General features: G+C 53.5%; 1 protein-coding gene across 2 annotated transcripts; it reads left to right on the top strand.

Annotated features, from left to right (window-relative positions):
- Window positions 1–5,073: 5,073 nt before the first annotated feature.
- Window positions 5,074–12,096, top strand: TOR4A (torsin family 4 member A). 2 transcript variants are annotated; one of them, XM_062505589.1, is made up of 3 exons: window positions 5,074–5,154; window positions 9,254–9,804; window positions 9,850–12,096. In XM_062505589.1, exons 2-3 carry the CDS (start codon window positions 9,293–9,295, stop codon window positions 10,925–10,927), a joined length of 1,590 nt encoding a protein of 529 aa, XP_062361573.1. In that variant the 5' UTR covers window positions 5,074–5,154; window positions 9,254–9,292; the 3' UTR covers window positions 10,928–12,096. The 2 variants fall into 2 exon arrangements, with proteins under 2 accessions (XP_062361573.1, XP_062361571.1); XM_062505587.1 differs by having other exon boundaries at window positions 9,254–12,096.
- Window positions 12,097–18,271: the final 6,175 nt, after the last annotated feature.

Raw genomic sequence — 18,271 nt, 5'->3', positions numbered from 1 at the left:
TGGCTGTGCCCTGGAAGGACAGGGGATGAGCATCATTCCCATTCTGACTTTTCCCAGCTGCTTCATGTTGCTGCCCCAAGGGCTAGACCCTTGGGGTGTGATAAGTTTGTCCATGCTGAAACAGAGGATGAGCAATGCCACCACTGAGGGGACCTGGAGTCACCTCTCTGCCCATGGGAGGTCCTGGCCTGGCAGAGCCAGAGCCACCAGCTGAGCTGTGGTGTGGCTGTTTCAAAGTGTTACAACAGGAAAAATTCTGGTTTAATGACTTTCAGCCTTCATGGAATATAAAAGTTAATTGAAACAAGCTGGAAATGTGATTTTTTTCAGAGTGAACAGAGGAAGCTGGGGGAAAAAAAGGGCTTTGTGCTGTTCCCTGTGCCACTTGTGGTGCAGCCCTGTTGCCTCAGGCTGGAGCTGTGTCTGCTGGCCAGGGCAGTCCCTGTCCCAAACTGTCACCTTTGCAAATCACTCCCACTCCAGAGGAAAGAAAGAAAAGAAAGAAAGAAAAGAAAGAAAAGAAAGAAAGAAAAGAAAGAAAGAAAGAAAAAGACATATTTATAGCTCGAAAAATGCACATAAAATCATAGAACCATAGACTCACAGAATGGCCTGGGTTGGAAAGGACCTTAGAGCTCATCTCATTCCACTCCCTTCCATGGGCAGGGATACTTTCCATTAGCCCAGGTTGCTGCAAGCCCTCTCCAGCCTGGTCTGGGACACTTCTTTACTCCCTGGCTGCAGTTCTTTGGGGTGTGTTACAGAACCCTTGGTGGATGATACAGACCCTGCTGTGGACCTTGGGAAGGTGTTACAGTGATTTTCTCCAGTCCCTACTTGTGATACAAGGTGATATCAATGGCCCTGGGGGATGCTGGTGGTGGGACACTGGTGGTGACAAGAGGAGTGCTGCAGGCACTTGCTGCTCTACATATTTTCCATATTTCCCACATTTTTCATATTTGTTTTTCCAGATGTACCCCTTCTGTTTTCCAAAGTAGTGTGAGCCACAACTTCCCAGGTTGTGGTCCCTGCCCTCTCCCACTGCCTGGTGCTGGGCCTGGATGGTGCCTCATGGCATGGCCATGACCTTCCCTTTGGCCCCACAGATGAGGGGCTGAACCTGCAAAACCCAGTTTTCTTAGATTTTACCTCTTCTTTACTGTTTTAATGAGGTAGGGATGGAGCTCAGCTGGAGGAGAAAGAAGCAGCAGATTCAGCTTGGTTTTAGGAGTGGTCATCTGACCCAGCACCCTTGGAATGACTTCAAAACAAGAAATGAGATAAAAGTCCTCTGACACCGAGCACTCCCCTCATTTACCTTGGTCTATTTATAAACTGTTTGGAAGGGTCACGATAGCCCAGGCAGGATGCGGGGGACATTCCCCAGCCCAGGATAAACTGTTTGGGTTGTTTAGGATGTGTTAAAGCTGCTCACAGAGGCCGGAAATTTTTGCTAAGAATGAGATTGGGAAGAATGAGGGGTCTGGCTTGGTGGCCACATGAATGCACCTAGGGAATTTACACTGGATTTAGGATTCAGGAGGGTTGATGGTTCAGGGGGAGCCCAGGGATCAGCAGCAGCAATTCAGGGCAGATCAACACAACATGGGTGATGTAAAAGGAAAAAATCCACCCTCCAGGCCTATCCAGAGCTCATGTGGCCATGGAGCTGGAGGGGTCACACTGCAAAAGGGCAAATCCATGCTGGGAAAAAAGATCTTTGGGTCTGGGAATGACCCTCCAGGGCTGGATTCTGCACCCCTGCCAGGGGCTGCTGACACCAACCCCCCCCCCCCCCCCCCCCATGTGGGTCCTGCCCACCATGGATCAGATTATTTTATGATATTCTTTTATTCTTCCCTGTCTGGGGATGCAGGAGAGGCTGGCTCCAAGGTCACGGCCTGTGGGGGTTCTCAGGGGTTTCTGTGTTCCTACCCCAGTCCCATTTCCCCTTCAGTATTTGCAGCCTCTTTTAGTTTCAGGATTCCCGTCCCGCTGCAGGCTTCACATCCATGGGCCATGACCTCTACATCCATTTTCCTATTGGCTCCCAGCCCGTGACTTCTTCAGCTGCTTTTAATTTCTCTTTTTATTAGTTTTTCTCTTTTTTCCAGAATTTCTCTGAGCAAGGCCAGTGCTGCAAGTATGGCACACTCCATCCTGGAGCAGCTGGGTCTCACTCTGGAGCCATTCTGAGCTCTGAGCACCTCACACCTTCCCCTGGGTGCTTCATTCATCTAATTTTGGCTTGCCAGGGTGCACGGGGGGGGGGGGGTGTTTGCCCGTGTCTGGGATGCTGCTCCTCAGCCCAAGAAATGTTCTGGCTAAATAGGCAATGCACAAAAACTTGAAGGAAAGCTCTAAAATTGTCACATAAGTTGGTACCACCCAAGCTCCGGCAGTGCCTCCTGGTGGGTACCAAACCCAGGGGTGCCCAAAGCAGTGGGTACCAGTCACAGGCTGGTACCAAAATCTCAGCTCAGGGCCCTGTCCCCCTCTCCCTGGGACATTCTCTCCCCTCTCTCCGTGTGGGAGAGGCTGTGTTTGTGCAGAATTTGCATCCGTGGCTGCAGGAAGGGCTGTGGCACCTCTTGTCCCCATCCTGACCCCAAACCCATTTCCTCCCTGTGGGGCCCAGCAGGGGGGGGCTGGCCTTGGCACCCACAAGGACACGGGGGACAGGGCTGGGGGCCTCAAGGTCCTGGGGAATAGGGCAGGTGGCCCAAATTTGCTCCCACATGCCCCCCCCCCATGCACTGCCCCCCTCCACTGCACTGCCCTGATGCCCCTGTGTGCCCCCCAAGGCACAGCTCCCCCATGTACACAGCCCACACATCCCTCATCTGCAGGCAGCACCCCCAACAAAAATCAACCCCCCCCCCAAAAAACATTACCTCTGTGCTGCATGTCTCCCTCCCCCTCAGTGTGTCCCTTCCCCACAGGACACAGCAGCTTATCCCCCCCAGTTTGGGGTGTTGGAGGTCCCCAAAGCCTCGTGGGGGGATGGGAAGGGACACAGCCCCCACACCAGGGCCAGGACCAGCTCAAGGGGATATTTGGGCTGGGAACTTAAGCAGGTTTTCCATCATCCTGTCCGCCTTGTCCCCACATGGGACAGACACCTCCTGGTGCCATCAATGCCCCTGCCCTCCCCAGATGCTCCCCAGCATTTTGGTGGCTGCTCCAGACCCAACCTGTGATCTTGGAGTTGGCAGCAACATGAGGACAGTGTCCCCAGCCCTGCATCACCTTGTCACCTCTATGGCCACTCCATGGCTGGTAGTGGACAAGCTGCCCCTCCAGACCCTCATCCCCAGGTATCATCCAGCTCCACCAGAACCAGAGGGGTCCCAGGCAGGTCAGTCCCACGTCCCCACTGTCACCAGGATCTCATCACCCTCTGCTCCAGCAGCATTCTCTATGTCCAGCTCAGGAGGGGTTTAGAAGCCCCCTTTCCAGAGCAGGCTGTGCATCTTCCACCCTCCCTGGGTTTCCTGCTGTGTTCTGGGGGTTTTCTGTTGCCCTCATTACCCCCAGTAGCCCATGGAGTGCTGAAATGGCTCAAACTCCTTCCCAGTTAGAGCAGAACAGTTTTTTGTTGGGCTGTTGAGGTTCACTGGCAGCCCTTGAGGAGGGTGGCAGCTTCTTGCTTCTCTGATGTTGAATCTTTCAGAGCTTTGGGGGGCACTGTGTTTTGCGGTTTTTTTTTTAATCGTTACCAACCACTATGCTTGGGAGAAACCCTTCTCAAAAACCTGAATTAGCCAGAAGAGCATCTCTCTTCATGGCTGCTCCCAAAACAACTGCCAAGCTCCTCTTAATGGGATCTCTGCTTTGGGTCAGCCCTGCCCGGCTTCCTGACCCCAAGGGCAGCTCCCAGCTGCTGAGTGTCAGCTCCAGCTGGGCCCCTGTGCCTTCCTGACACAGAAATCCCCGCATTTGCAAGGATTTGCTAGGCAAATCCCACTGGCCACAGCAGAGGCATGTGCAGCTGCCTGTCACAGGGCTGGGGAGGCTTGCTCAGAGAATCCCCTCCCCTGAAGTGGGGGGAATAGTGTGCATCACAGCCAGGGTGGGATCTGCACTGTGATGCACCAAAACCCCTCATGTTTGGGGGATTTTCCCCCTTAGTTTTGGTCCTGTGCAGCTGGGCTCACAGGGTGCAGGTTACAGCTGAGGGCTATCAAAAAACAAGAGTTTGGAATACCAGCAAGAGCTCAGTTTGGGCTTCTGTGGCTTTATCAAATGCGCTTGTTTTGGGGGGAAAAGCCTTGGCCAGGTTGTGCAAGTGCAAGTGAGAGGTGGGACCTGCCAGGCTGTTCATCAGGGCTGAAGGAAAAGGGAGTGCAGGTGAGGAGGAGCTGCCGTGATGAACTTCTGCACTGCTGGGTGAGGAAAAACCCTCTGCTTCCTGCTCTGAAGGGATGGAGTGGTTTTCCCCAGGGAGTTTTTGTGCCCACACCAGGACTTGGTCCCACGGCCGCTGTGCAGCCTTGGCCCTGGCTGTCCCCATGTCCCCCTGTCCCCGGCTGTCCCCATGTCCCCCTGTCCCCATGTCCCTGTGCTGCCTGGACAGAGCAGCCAAGGGGCCAAGAGCCGCAGGAGGGCTGGGGCCAGGACCTGCCCAGGGACCGACCGACTGCTCTGCACTTGCTCTTTAATCCAGACCCATTACTTTTCATGGACTCACTCCTTCCCCCCAGACTGATTCGGTTTTGTCCCTCTTTCTCTTGTGGGCAAGAGGAAGCACCGAGCACCGCGTCAGCCCCAGTGAACCCCTGCGGGCAGCGTCACGGCTTTGACATTTAGGGTGACGGGTTCCGGACCAGTGACTAAGGCCGGACACACCGGAGGGTGGAGGTGTTTTGCCCGCTGTGGGGGTGATGAGCTCACCCCATCCCGGCCGTGTTTGCTCTCACGGTGCCGGCAGCGCCGGGGAGGGCTCCGGGCAGGAGGGGGACACGGAACCGGCCGGCAGCGGCCATCCCATGGCACGGCGAGAAGGAAGTGCCGCCCAGGGCCACTCCTCCTCACCATTTCCTCTCCTGGTTTCTGTACGGATGAGAGCGGCGACAGAGGAGCTGCCGGCCCGCCCGAGGCCGGGGGCTGCGGAGGGAAGCGCCGGTGGCCGGTGCCGAGGGGACACCGCGGGTAACATCGGCTCCCCCGTCCCGCTCCCCACCCCTCAGGGGTCACCAGGGCACCTCAGGGCTACTTCCAGCTCCATCCCTGCTCGTCCCTAGTCGCTCCTTTCCACCAAGGCGGCTTTTCAGGGATGCTCCTGCTCCCGACGGTTTGGGATGCTTCAGTTTCTTTCCCTCCGCTCGCTGTCCTTCCCTCAGGATTTGGCTTTTTCGGGGCCTGGCAAAACTTGGGGTTGGGCTGGTGGGGTTTGGTGGCGAACAGGCTGTCGTGGGGCGGGGGGGGGCTGCCTGTCACGGCTGTCACCGCTGTCACCCTGCGCCGTGAGTTCGGGGAGGGTGGGTGCCTGCCCCGGCTGTCAGTGAGCCCGAGCTCCGGCCGTGAGTGAAACCGAGCTCCGGCCATGAGTGAACCCGAGCTCCGGCCGTGAGTGAAACCGAGCTCCGGCCATGAGTGAACCCGAGCTCCGGCCATGAGTTAAACCGAGCTCCGGCCATGAGTGAACCCGAGCTCCGGCCGTGAGTGAACCCGAGCTCCGGCCGTGAGTTAAACCGAGCTCCGGCCGTGAGTTAAACCGAGCTCCGGCCGTGAGTTAAACCGAGCTCCGGCCGTGAATCGACCCGCGTGGCTCGGCTTGTTCCCAAGCGGGGCCCCCGGGCAGAGTAGCTCGGGATGCCGGGGCCGTGCTGGTCTCTGCCGTCATTGCGGGTTTCTCCCCTCACCCACTGACCCCTTTATCTTCAGCTCCCACAGCAAGGGGCTGCTGTGTGCCACCTTCCACCACCCCTTTTGGATGGAGGGTTTGGCTCCAGCTGGGAATGGGGGGATATCAAACTTCAGAATTTCCCAGCTTTTCCAAGCAGTTTTGCTCATCCAGAGAGGCTGAATTCGGGTTGCTGTCTCCCCAGCCGGGTCTACTTTAACAAGACCACGGTTCTCTGCTGGCCTCTCCTGCCACCAGGGGCTTTTATTGCCTGCCCGGGGGCTGTCCCCATCTTGCTCCCCTCTCTCAGGCTGCCTCCAGCTGCCCACACAGGCTCCTCTGTTGTGGAAACGTTGTTTTGGATCTGCAGGGTGCATGAATGCAAACACTGCAAGAGCCACAGCAGGAAAACTGGAGGCTTCCCAGGAGTGTTTCCATGTGCAAATTTTCCTGCAGTGTCCAGGCTTGGCACAGAACAACGATCAGCAGTGTTTACACGAGCACTGGGATGCTGCAGACTGAATTCCTGGGTTCTCTTTCCTGTTGTTTTCACCAAATGTTAAATTAAGTGGCCGAAAGTGCATCATTGCAGGCTGGCACAGCCTCCTGCCCAGCCCTGACCTGACGCTGAGTGTGTGAGGACTGTTCTTAAAAACTTCCAGTCCTGTGTAAATACCAGCAGGTATTAGGGACTGAGTCATGGCATTAACAGGGTTATTATATTCGTGACTGGACAGATTCCTTGCTCAGGATGGGGTTTTGTCCTTTCTCCCTTGGCTCATCTGGAGGATTGGGCATCCCACACTGGTGGGATGGATGTGCTGGTGGGCTTTTGGTAAAGAGGATCTTGAATATCTCCCAGCTGGTGAGCACTCAGTCCTCACCATTCCCCACAGGTCTTTGGGGTCTCTGCATGGACATGGCAGTGGGAGAGCAGGCTCTGGGCTGTGAGCAGCCAAATCACTTCATGTTTCAGTTGCAGCAGCACCTGGCTTTAGCCTGGCAATGTCCATGGGGAGTGCTTGGGGTGTCCTGTGCTTCCCTGCCAGGAGCAGCCTCCCAGGCCTTGAAAGGAGCCTATGAAAAAGAGAGAGAAAGAATTTTAAGCAGGTCCTGTTATGACAGGACAAGAGGTGATGGTTTTAAACTAGAAGAGAGCGGCTTTAGAGTAGATAAGGAAATTTCTGAGAATGAGGGTAGTGAGGCCCTGGCATGGGCTGCCCAGAGTGACTGTCCCAGTCCAGGTCACATTGGATGGAGCTTGGAGCAACCTGGGCTAATGGGAGGTGTCCCTGCCATGGCAGGGGTTTGAAATGAGGTCTTTGAAGGTTCCATCCAGCCATAACTATTCCACGATTCTGTGATCCTTCTTTTCTCTAGAACTTTTCCTGTAAATTTCCATAGCCTCTTCCCTGGCATTTAACCAACTCCCTCTTGACCTGCAAGGGCTTGGGGCTGAGAAAACTTCACCCTGTGTTCGTGGATATGTATGGCAGTTCCTGGAGGGTTTTCTTATCCCTGGCTGAGCTCTGTGGTATCCCTGATCCCTTGGGTACATGCTGGTCTGAGCTGCAGGGGCTGCTCCCCAGTGGCTTTGGGGACAGTTGTCCCTTTGGGGACCTGCAGGTGCTATGTGAGCAAGGTGATGCAGGATGTAGAGGAGCAAGCGTGTCGCTCCAGGGTGGTGTGGGGACAGCCCAGGGCTCCCAGTGTCATCCTTTGGGTGGCACCGTGGTGATGGTGGCATCCAGCCCTTCTTCCTGGTACTGCTCAGGGCCTCCTTGTCAGATCTCGTCTGGCTGGTTTTGCCTTTGCACACCAAAACCTGCACAGAGTCAGGAATTAGGTCAGCAATTAGCACTCGGGGTTAATTGCTGCACAGCAGTGGCAGGTCCAGCGATGACGACTGAATGCACATGGTCCCGAAACCAGCTTGTGCACGGAGTGGGAGTGAAGCTTTGCATTTCAGAGCAGCCAGGAAGGGTGTGTGGTGAAGCAAGGAGGCAGAGTGGACATGTCCCAGTGCCTGTGGCTCCCACACAGCCCCCGGGGTGCCCTCGGGCTCGTTGAGTGACGGAGACTTCTTTGCACAGGGGAAGTAAAACCTTGTCCAGAGCGTGACTTTGTGCGGGTTGGTGGCTTCCTGCTGAGCTGGACTGAGTTAATAACAAACTTCCAGACCTCCTTATTCTCTCCAGAGTCGTGGTGCTTTTGGCAAGACTCGGTGTTGATTTCTTTAAGGATTGCTGATGAAAATGGCTTTTCCTCACACTGCCCGTGCTGGCTCCCTGCTCTGGGGCTGGCAGTGTCACAGCAGCAAACTGTCCCTTGTGTCAGCACTGCTGCAGCCCAGAGGTGTCAGAAAAATGCCCTCCCACCATGACACAGCTTCTGCCACCTCCAGCCTTGTGCCAGGCAGGGCCAGGGCAGCACACGGAGGTGGTCCATGCATCCAACCCAGCGGAGCTGTGTTCTCCCAGGGGCTCCCTGCTCAGTCTGTGCCTCTTCTCACATCCCTCTGGCCTCTCCTTCTCCTTGTTTGCCAGCTGAGGTTTGTCCGTTCAGGTGGTTATCCCAGGATGACCACGTCCCTGAGCTCTCCTGTGCAGCTCCAGGGTCTCAGATAACTGCCCCTGTGTCCCTCCCCCATGTCCAGGGGTCTGTGTGGGCAGGGAAGGACGGGGGGTGGCAGGGTTGGGGTTCTATGGGGCTGCCCCGTTCCTTTCCCCACAGCCATGTGCTGCTGGCAGCACAGGCACAGCCACACTGCTTCTCTGCAGCCCCTCTGAACCTTCCCATCCAGGGCCAGCTCTCATCTCACCTCCCTGCCAGACACATCCATCAGCACAGCCAGGAAAATCTTCCCCCAGGAGATGCCACCACAGCCAGGATGGCAACTACAGCAGGTCACTCCCACACCCCCAAGAGGTGTCTGTGGGTGGATGAGTGACTTCCCACAGCGTGTGTACGTGCCTGTGAGCATGTGCTAGCACAGAGGTGGGGCTTTGTCTTCCTTAAATTCAGCAGGTGTAGGGAAAGAGGACTGGGCAGCTGTGGTTCAGAGCATGGGTCCATCTGTCCTGCTGTCCTGCCTCCTTCTCGCAGCAGAGCCTCTGGCTTTGGCTCCAGCCAGCTCTGACCTTCCCTTCTGCATCTGAAGGCAGGGTTGGATTTGTGTTATAACGTCAATTTGCATTAATTGACACTGAATTTCATCTGTAGTTTTGCACATCTGTCCCATCTTCCAAAAAGTCAGCTTAGGTCTGAAAGTCTCTGCCACCTTGCCATTGCTGATTGCTGCAGGTTTTTGCCCATTAGAAAGGAGGATGTCTGTCTAGTTCCACTGTTATTGGTCACTTCCTGATGTTAGGAAGGTTGATTTTACATCATTCCTTTTCTTTCTAGGAAGAAGATGATGTGAACGGGCCATAAGAACCAGAAGAGATGGAGGAAGACCTGCCCTACTCTGAGATGGATGGAAAAAGTGTCCTCAGGGATCTGGGGGTGGAGATGCCCTGCACGGAGAGCAATCCCACAGGAGACACATTTGGAGCAGAGAAGGATGCAGGAGAGGTGCCCTGTGCTGAGTGCAGCACAAAAGAAGAGGTTCATTGTGACCCAGGAACTGTCTTCACTGATGGCAGCATGGAAGGAGAGACGCTGGGCAGTGGCAGTGACAGGGAAGGGGAGATTCCTGGCACTGACAGCGATGGGGAAGGGGAGCTTCCTGTCACTGATAGTGAGAGGGAAGGGGAAATGCCCTGTGATGCAAAAGAAGAGGTGTCTTGCTCTGAAAGTGACGCAGAGGAAGTACCAGATGCTGTAATCCCTGCTGCTTCCAAGAAAATAACTTCTATTTCCTCTCCCTTACGGGCCATCATCCGCCTGCGCCGGCGCTACCGGGGGCTCAAGAAAAGCCGTCTGCACTTAGAGCTCCCTCGGGAAAAGTCTGCTGAGTTTGTCCACACCAGGCTGCTTCAAAGGCAGCTGTCCCTGAACAGAACTTCCCTGTACAGCCCTTCCATGTCCTTCTTTAATCAGTCTGGCTTTGAGAGCTCCCAGTACTTCACTTTTGACACATCTGTGGAACATTACTCGGTGAAAAAGTGCAGGCGGAAAAAGAGCCGGAGGAAATCCAGGATGGTCCTCTACCCAGATAAAACAAAAAAATACCTCCCAGCAGAGGAGAAGAGCAAGGCAAAGCGCTGCCTCCTCTTGCTCATTGCCATTATGTTCTTCCAGATTCTCAATGCAATAGAGAACCTGGATGATAACCTCGAAAAGTACGACCTCGATGCTTTGGAGAAAACCATGCACCGAGAAGTCTTTGGGCAGAAGGTAGCTGTGGAAAGTATTGTGGAATTACTGAAAGACTATCTGGCTACCCACATCCACAACAAGCCTCTGGTGATCTCTCTGAATGGCCCGACAGGAGTTGGGAAGAGCCATGTTGGCTGGGTGCTGGCCAAACATTTTCGCTCTGTCATGGACAATGACTTTGTGCTGCAGTACTTTGTGATGCATCACTGCCCCAGCGGGGTGGCTCCCCTCACGTGTGAGATAGATCTGTCTAAGAAGATCTCTGACATGGTTACTAGAGCTGAAATAGAGGAAAAGACCCCAGTGTTTATTCTGGATGAGGTTGAGCTTATGTCCCCCGTCCTGCTGGACACTCTCAGCCGATTCTTTGAACCCAATCAAACCAATGAGTTCCTCAATGCCATCTACATTTTAATAAGCAACCTGGGAGGTGCTGAAATCACAAAGTTCGTTCTCCAGAATGCATCCACTGAGCTTCTGCATCAGCAACAGGGAGCTGAAGAGCTGCTGAGCATCCTCCATCCAGTCCTGGTCAGTGTCCACCCCCTGTGGAAGGCTGCAGACATCATCCCCTTTGTCCTTCTGGAGAAGTCTCATGTCATCAACTGCTTCCAGGAGCAGATGAGGAGGGAGGGGCTCTATCCTGACCAGAAGCATGTTGAAAATTTGGCAAATCAGCTCAGTTACTACACTACAGGCGACAAGCAGTACTCCAGCATGGGCTGCAAGCAGGTTGTGGCTAAAGTCAACCTCCTGTAGGGATTTACTGCAGAGACCAAGCCCTGCTCTTGGGATTTGCAAAGTTCTGTGCTCATGAGGAGTGTGTTACAGCAGGCTGTGCTCAAGGTGTCCTTTCTCAGCCCTGCACTGGCTCTGCCCTGGTCCAGGCAGAGGGGTGGCAGCCTGGACAACATGGTCCCTGTTCTCCTCTGGAGACTTCACTTTTTCTTGGTGTTTTGTGAAAAAGGAAGGACAAGGAAACTGGAGTCACCTCCCGATGACTGCAAGATGCTTTGTTCCTCACATTCTCATTTGGGATTCTTGTCATTAAGGAGTTTTGAGGTGGCATCAAAAGATGCAGGATGCAAATAGGATGAAACAATCCCTGGGTCACTGCCCCTGCAGAATATACCACCTCATGTGTTTCATTCTCTCCAGGCTCACAGCTCCTTGCTTTTCTTGATCCTGGCTGGTGTGTGCAGAGCAGGGGCAGGGTTGGACACCTGGCACTGGGACAGTTTTTGGCTCCTACCCTTCCAAATGTGCAGGCCTGCCTTCCCCAGCTCCTACGTGACCACATCCTCTGGAGAACACTCTCTGGACCTGTTCCTGAGCTGTTCCTCCTCTGAGCTCATTCCTGAGCTCACCTTTGGCACCTGCAGTGAGATTTCTGCCCTGCAGGTGTGTTTGGGCTCACCTCAAAGACTGCTCATCTGTGCCAGATGGTGCAGAAATAACCTCTGAATTGTTTCAGGTCTGGTGGTGGTGCCTCATCCTCAGAGCTCTTCTGCTTTTTTCCTCTGGGGACTCATCACCGTGGTCAGTCATTACCTAGAAATCCCAGAGCAGCAGTTGATGGATATTGAGCAGCACACTCTGGAAAAGACAGTTTGGGCTGATGGAGTGGGAATCCTGGGCTTGTTCCCAGTCCTGAGAAGCCAAGAAGTGTCTCTTTGCCACTGAGCCCCAGGTGAGATGAGGCCTGGGAGCAGCTTGGGAAGAGCACACAGCCATGTTTTGAAAAAAACTGAGCAGGTATTTATGGCATTGTTTTCTCAGATTTTGGTTTTGTACAAGATTTCTACAGCTTGCTGTGAATTCCTAGACAAGAAACCCTGTGGATGTTTGGGGTTTTGATTCACCTCTTTCTAATTGTTGGTCTCCAAAGACTCCATCACATACTTCAGCTTCCAGAGCTATTGTCAGGAATAAACCCAAACTATCCTGAATAAAATAATTGAAAGTATATTTCTTTCATTTGACTGAAATGTGGATTTCCTCCCAAATTTCCCTTCTGGAGCCAGGTGGCTGCACTGCCATGCCTGTGCTTCCCAGTGACTTGGGTTGGGAGCAAGGCCAGAGTTTTGTGGTGAGATTTTTGCACCATCTCCATGCAGTGTGGGTGCAGCAGCTCCATTTGTGCCCCTGGTAAGCCCAGTCCCAAACCCACACAATGCAGCAGTGCCAAAAGCTGGGTGCTGCACAGCTCCTCCATCCAAGCCACCTCCTAAATACAAGTGTCCTCAAAAACCAATGAGTGAGAACTGTTTCCACAGCTTAGAGAGCCTAACTTAAGCAGTAAACTTAGCTTACTGCTAAGACATTTGGGATGCTTTTATCCTGGATAAGAAACAATTCAGGGACCAGGATTCCCCTCCTCTTCCAGTTGGGAGAGGGGCAGATCTTAGTTCTGATTGTTTCAACAATGTCTTTTGTTTATAAATGCCCACCCAGGGCATGTTTGGTTGTGCCAGAGGTCCCTGGGTGCCTCCACACCAACCATCACCCTGTGCAAAAGGGGAGGGTGACTTTGAATGGAGCCGAGCATCTGCAGAATTTGTTTCCATCCCTCTAAGACTCTCGTGCCCTCAATCAGGGCTCCTAGCCATTCTTGAGCCTGAGTTTTCTTGAGTGTCCTGTGCACCTTGAAGACCTGCCAAAGCCTTTGTGTCTCACAAAGCTCCTCTCAGTGCACAGAAGTGGGGCTCAGCTTCCTGCTGCATGAAGACCACCTTATCCCTCAGCCTCTTGTCAGACAGCACAGGAACCTCCAGGCTATGGAGAAGACTTTTCCTGACAGAAGATAGGATGCAGGACTCGAATCCCAGCTCAAAGGGCTCTTTAGGTTGTCCCCAAAGGCTTCCTCAGTTGGCAAAAGCTCTTCCTGATTCAGGACATGACTCTGTAGTGCTTGGAGCAGTGATTTGTGGCAGGCTGCTCCCACCCTGCTGCAGACGCTGTGTTTGATGCCCTGGTTCAGCACTTCCAGCAGCACTGGGATGGCTGCTCCTGTCACTGCTGGCTGGGGCTCATGGGGACACACGCAGGTGCTCTGCACCCTGCAACTGCATCCCAAACCACAGTGGGGTTTGGACCAAGTTCCCTTTTTGCATTTGCCCTGGGGAAAAGTGCAGAGTGATTTCGAACAACTCTAGTGAGGATGATGGTGCTACTGCCCAGCAGAGCAGGGCAGTGAAGGAAAAGGGAAAGAGGGAATAGGAAATAGTTCATATCTTGAGAACACAGACTGTGACCCCCTCCAGCCAGCCTGTGCTGCAGCTTTCCCAGGGCTGGGTTCAGGACGGGGGTCCCGTGGACAGGAGCTCGAATTGCTCTGGTGTGTGAGTTGGGAGGGGTTTGTTTAATTTCATACAGTAATTATGAACTCTCCCTAAGCCTGTGGGCTTGGAGCACTCTGGGCAGGAATTGGGGCTGGGGTTCCCAGGACAATCCTGCACCAGGGATGGGGGACCATCACTGGGACATGCCCTGTGCTTCTCCTTGGACATGGCCCAGCTCCAGCGTGAGGAAGGTGGGTGGGTGCACGTTCTGCAGGAGCTCAGGATAACTTCAGCTGCTTAGGGGAGAAGATCTTTGGATTTAAATATTCCTGAAAAGGACCGAATCCCCAGCAGCGTCCCTTAATCAAAGCAGCCTGTCTGAAGCTGCCTCCAGCGGTGGGTGGTGGCTGGTGGGGCCAGCCTGGCTGCCAGGCTGAGTCCTCCTGGGATTTCCCTGAACCATGGCAAGGTGTGATGACCTTGAACCAGAGCTCTCTGCTCCACAGCACAGCATCACCCCAGCCTTGCCTGGTTCCTGAGCTCCCTGAGTGCTGCTACTGCTGTGTGCCCACCCAGCAGAACCTTGTCCTCTCTCCTGAGGCTTCTGGCTGTCCCTGAGGATCTGTGATGTTGGCCCAGGGCACCTGAGCAGTGTTTGCAGTGAGGCAAATGAAGGGCTGCAGAGGGATCCCATCCTCATGTACACCAATGACTTGTCCCTGTGCTCAGGGCAAGGAAAAGCTGCTGCCAATCCCTGGAAGGTGTTGCTTTCTTTCCAGCTCCTGTGGTCATCACTAAACAGGTGAGGTGCCACCAGGAAAGCAGATTTTGATCCCAGTGATGTCAGGGAAGATCAGGACTGCAGCAGAGGAGAAAAGAGCAAGGGCAGCCCAGGCAGGTCAGGGCTGCAGTTCCTCCAAGGGAGCAGAGGGAATGTCTGCAGTGGCTTTTGAGACCATGCAGCGATGGCGTGAGGACTGGAAAGGTGGAGGGAGGACAAGTACCCGCTCTGCTTGGGAAGGAGGAGGAGGGACAGGCAAATACAGGAGTGAATGCATTACCTGTGAGCATCCTGAAGAGATGGGAGAAATTGCAGCCAACATTTTTCAAAAATAGTTGTGAACATAGAATCTGGTTTCTTCCTTCTACAGGATATTCAGAGAGTAGCTGTTAATAGTTACTGGGATGAACTAGAAAGAGTTTTCCAGAGCTGTGGAAACTAAATATTCCATAAATGGTGGGAAGACAGAATCAGACAGACAAACATGGTTTGTCTGTCTTGGAATTTGGAGGGGAAGGGGAGCCGAGAGGCACCCAAACCCTGCAGGAGACAGGCTTGGGATGGAAATCATAAATTGGAGGAAAGGTCTGAAAGGAGGTGCTGCAGAGGAGGGTGGGAGTGAGCAAATGCACGTTCCAGGATGGGGAGGGTGAAGGGCTGAAAGGAAAACAAGCCTGGAGGCATCGCAGCACTCACACTCCGCAGGAGGGGTAACACCCCGGGGCCCGAGAATGGCAAACATCGACTGAAATTAATAAATAGGTGTGTTGCATATGCGAGGGATGAAGTAATGCCGGGCTACGCTGGAGCAGTGTGGCACCATATTTGGGCACCTCTGGGGCAGGGAAGGAGGGAGGGACACCCCGGTGCTGTGCCCCCCCAGCATCCTGCCGGGAATGGGGAGCGCAGCACGGCAGCGCCGGAGCCTGGGGAGAAGTTCCAGGTGAAGCACGATAAGAGGTTTCAAACATGCAAAACACGGGCAGAAAGGAGGCAGCGGTGCTCGGTTCTCCCAGGCTTCCTTGGCAGGGTGTGGAGTTGGCTGCGGTGAATGAGGTTTATGTAAAACTTTGGGGAAATTGCTGGAGCTGTGGAAGGGCAGCACCGAAGTGGATTGAGTTGAGAGTCCCGGGACAGAGGGTGGTTTAGGCAGAGACACAGGACTCAGCTCGGGGGTCCCAGGAGGTCCAGCTTTGCCTGTTCTCTGTCCTCCCTCCTGCCTGCCAAGGGTCCTGCTGGAATTTCCCCCTGCCCAGCACTGAGCTGCTCACGCTGGCAGTGTTCAGTCATCAGAGACTGCACCAGTTTAACATCATTCCTGTCTAAGAGATGTGCTTCTGTTCCTAAAACATCTGGATTGAGGTGCGAAGTTTGGGGAAGCTGCATCTGGAAACTGCCAGCCTGGGGCAGGGTGGTGAGATCAGCGAGTCCCTGCTCAGATGGATTCATTTCCAGGTGGGATGGGAGAGAGGCACGGGGAAGGCAGCCAGCACTGAAACTAGAGTGTACAGATTAGTGATGCAATAAGCTAGTCTGGAAACTGGTTTACTTCCCCTTGACACTTTCCCCTCATCAATTCAGTTTATCTGAATTATCGATACATATTAGGTATTATTTTAAGATCTGTACCTAGAGCTACCTCAGGGGATTTGTAGCCATCCCCAGGAAGTGCCTGCAGAAGGAGCAGCCCTCCCCAGCACACTTAGTGTTCTCCAGTTGCAGATGTGGAGCAGGTAGTCTCTCCCTGTCTCCCTGGGCAGTGTGAGATGTGACATCTGCTCCTGCTCCTCCTCCAGCTCTGGAGGTCACAGCAGAGCCCCTCACAGCTCCATGCAGGATACAAACAGTTCAGGATCTTCTGTGGATGCTAATTTGAGTTTTGTGCCTCCTGTGATGCCTTATCAGTTGATCCCTCCACGTGGAATTCATCTGCCCTAATTTTGGTAACTTGAGGAAGCCTGAGTTAGTCTGCCTGGGATTTCCCCATCCCTGCCTCCTGAAAAAAAGCTTGTCCAGGAACCTAGGCCTGGGAAAAGACCATCTGGAAAACCTTCCCTAAGGCCAGCAAGTGATATGTGAAAGAATGGAAAGCATTAATTGCAGCCAAACCCTCTGTTTTCACCTGTACCTTTGCCCCTCTCCTGCTCCTGTCCAAATGCTCTCACTCAAACCAGACCCTTGTGTCAGCTTTCCTGCTCTCCTGAGGGAAAAAAAAGTTTTAAAAAAGAATTTAAAAATCCTGCAAAAAAGACATTTCCAGAATTTATGGTTTACTTTTAAACTCCCTGACCCACCCAATACAATTTTTGTGCAGCAGTAGTTGCAGGCATGACTGTCTGAAATCGGGGAATCCTGTGCTGAATTCCCACCCTGCCATCCCCAGCTGCCAGGTTTTCCAAAACTGAGACTGAAGGAGTTTGTGCCCTCTCAGCTGGCACAACCTGTGTTTTTATCCTGTGCTTTTCCTGACATGTCAAGCAAACTGCCCAGTTCTTCCTGGGATGATTTCATACTGATCCCTGTGGGATCAAGGTCTCTGAGTCGTGGGCTTGTTCTGCCTTCACTGAGGGCCTGCATCTCCCTGGGTGCCATGGGGGCCTTGGAAAGTCAATTCTGAGCTTTTCCTTCCAGGATAAGATGGTCCTTGACTTCAAGGTTGTTGCTTCTGTCTCCAAGTGAAGAAGTGCCTTGGGTGTGCTCCAGCTGTTCAGGATGATGGAATGAGCATTTCTGCCCCTCCCTGCAGATCCCTGCAGCTCAGACAGCACAAACAGCTCTGGATTCCTGGGTGGCTCGAGGTCAAAACACGATGCTGAGTATTGCAGAACTCTTTGGCCTGATGTGACCTGGTGTCCTCAGCTCCATCTGTACCATGGCCTCTGTCACTTCCAGCTGCAAAAGCCACTCCTTGGTGCTTCCTTCTGCCAAACGTCCAACACTTCCAGCTCTGAGTGCTGCTCCCAATGCAGCCACAGCTCAGTTCTTGTCTTTGCTGGTCAGTGAAATGCCCTGAAGTCTCTGGGTGAGAAAGAGTGGGTGAAATTCAGTTCTTTGGATCCAGCTCAACAGGTATTTTTACTTTTCCTTGCACCTGGTGGGCAGAAGATCTGCTGCTTGCAGGGCTGATTCATCTCCTCACCTGAAGAGGATCCAGTGACCTGCTTGGACAAGCTCACCTGGGAGTTATAAATACATCCCTGTGTTACACTGGCATGACAATAATGGGTAATGGGGATTGGAAATAGGAACAGGATTTGTCCCTACAGGTCCCCCCCTTCCTGGGGTTCCTTCTGAGGCTGGGTTTGTACTTGCCTCCCTCCAGCTGGGAATTGGGCAATGCTGGGGAGATGGACTGGGGGGTGAGAGGTGGAACTTGACTGAAAACCTCTACGTGATGAACAGCAGGTGATGCCACTCGTGCCAGAGCTGGAAGCAACCCCTGGGTGCCTGTGCTTTCAGGAGCTGCCTGTTAACTGCATCAGGATGACACAGCTCAGGTGATAGGACAGCTGGAAAAGCTGATTTGATCTGTCTTCCTCCTTGGGTATGATCCTGATTGAAATAAAGAGAGGTGAAAGTAATACTGGATCTTTGGGTTTTGTCTTTAACTTCCACCCAACACCCAGGTGTGCATTTGGGGCAGTGCCTGTGGCACTTTGTCCTGGCCTGAAACCCCATGGTCTGGGAGGATATTAGCAATCCCCAGCCTGACTCACTCAGGTGTTGAGACCAGGGTGGGTCTGAGGGCCCAGACACCACAGGACAAAGCAGCAGCAACCCACATGAGTTACTTCTTACTTGTGTGCTTCTTTTAAGCCAGTAATGTGTACCCTGGGTGCTGCCTGACTACATTTCACCAGTGCAGACAGAGGTGGGCACTGACTGGGCCGTGGTCATGAGAACAATGTTTACCACCAGAATTAAGGGATGAGCCATTCCACCCCACTCCAACCAGTTTCCCTGGGAGACAGTGACCCATGAGGCCACCTGGGCCAATTTTTTACATCTTAGGAACTGCCTTGCCTTCAGTGGGGGATTTTG

Source organism: Cinclus cinclus, chromosome 19 (genome assembly GCF_963662255.1).
Source record: "Cinclus cinclus chromosome 19, bCinCin1.1, whole genome shotgun sequence".
Lineage (NCBI taxonomy): Eukaryota > Metazoa > Chordata > Aves > Passeriformes > Cinclidae > Cinclus > Cinclus cinclus.
This window is presented reverse-complemented; position numbering and strand designations above follow the sequence as displayed.

Excerpts from the sequence above, each read along its gene's own strand:
- TOR4A (XM_062505587.1), top strand. The coding sequence starts at position 9,293 with ATGGAGGAAGACCTGCCCTACTCTGAGATGGATGGAAAAAGTGTCCTC.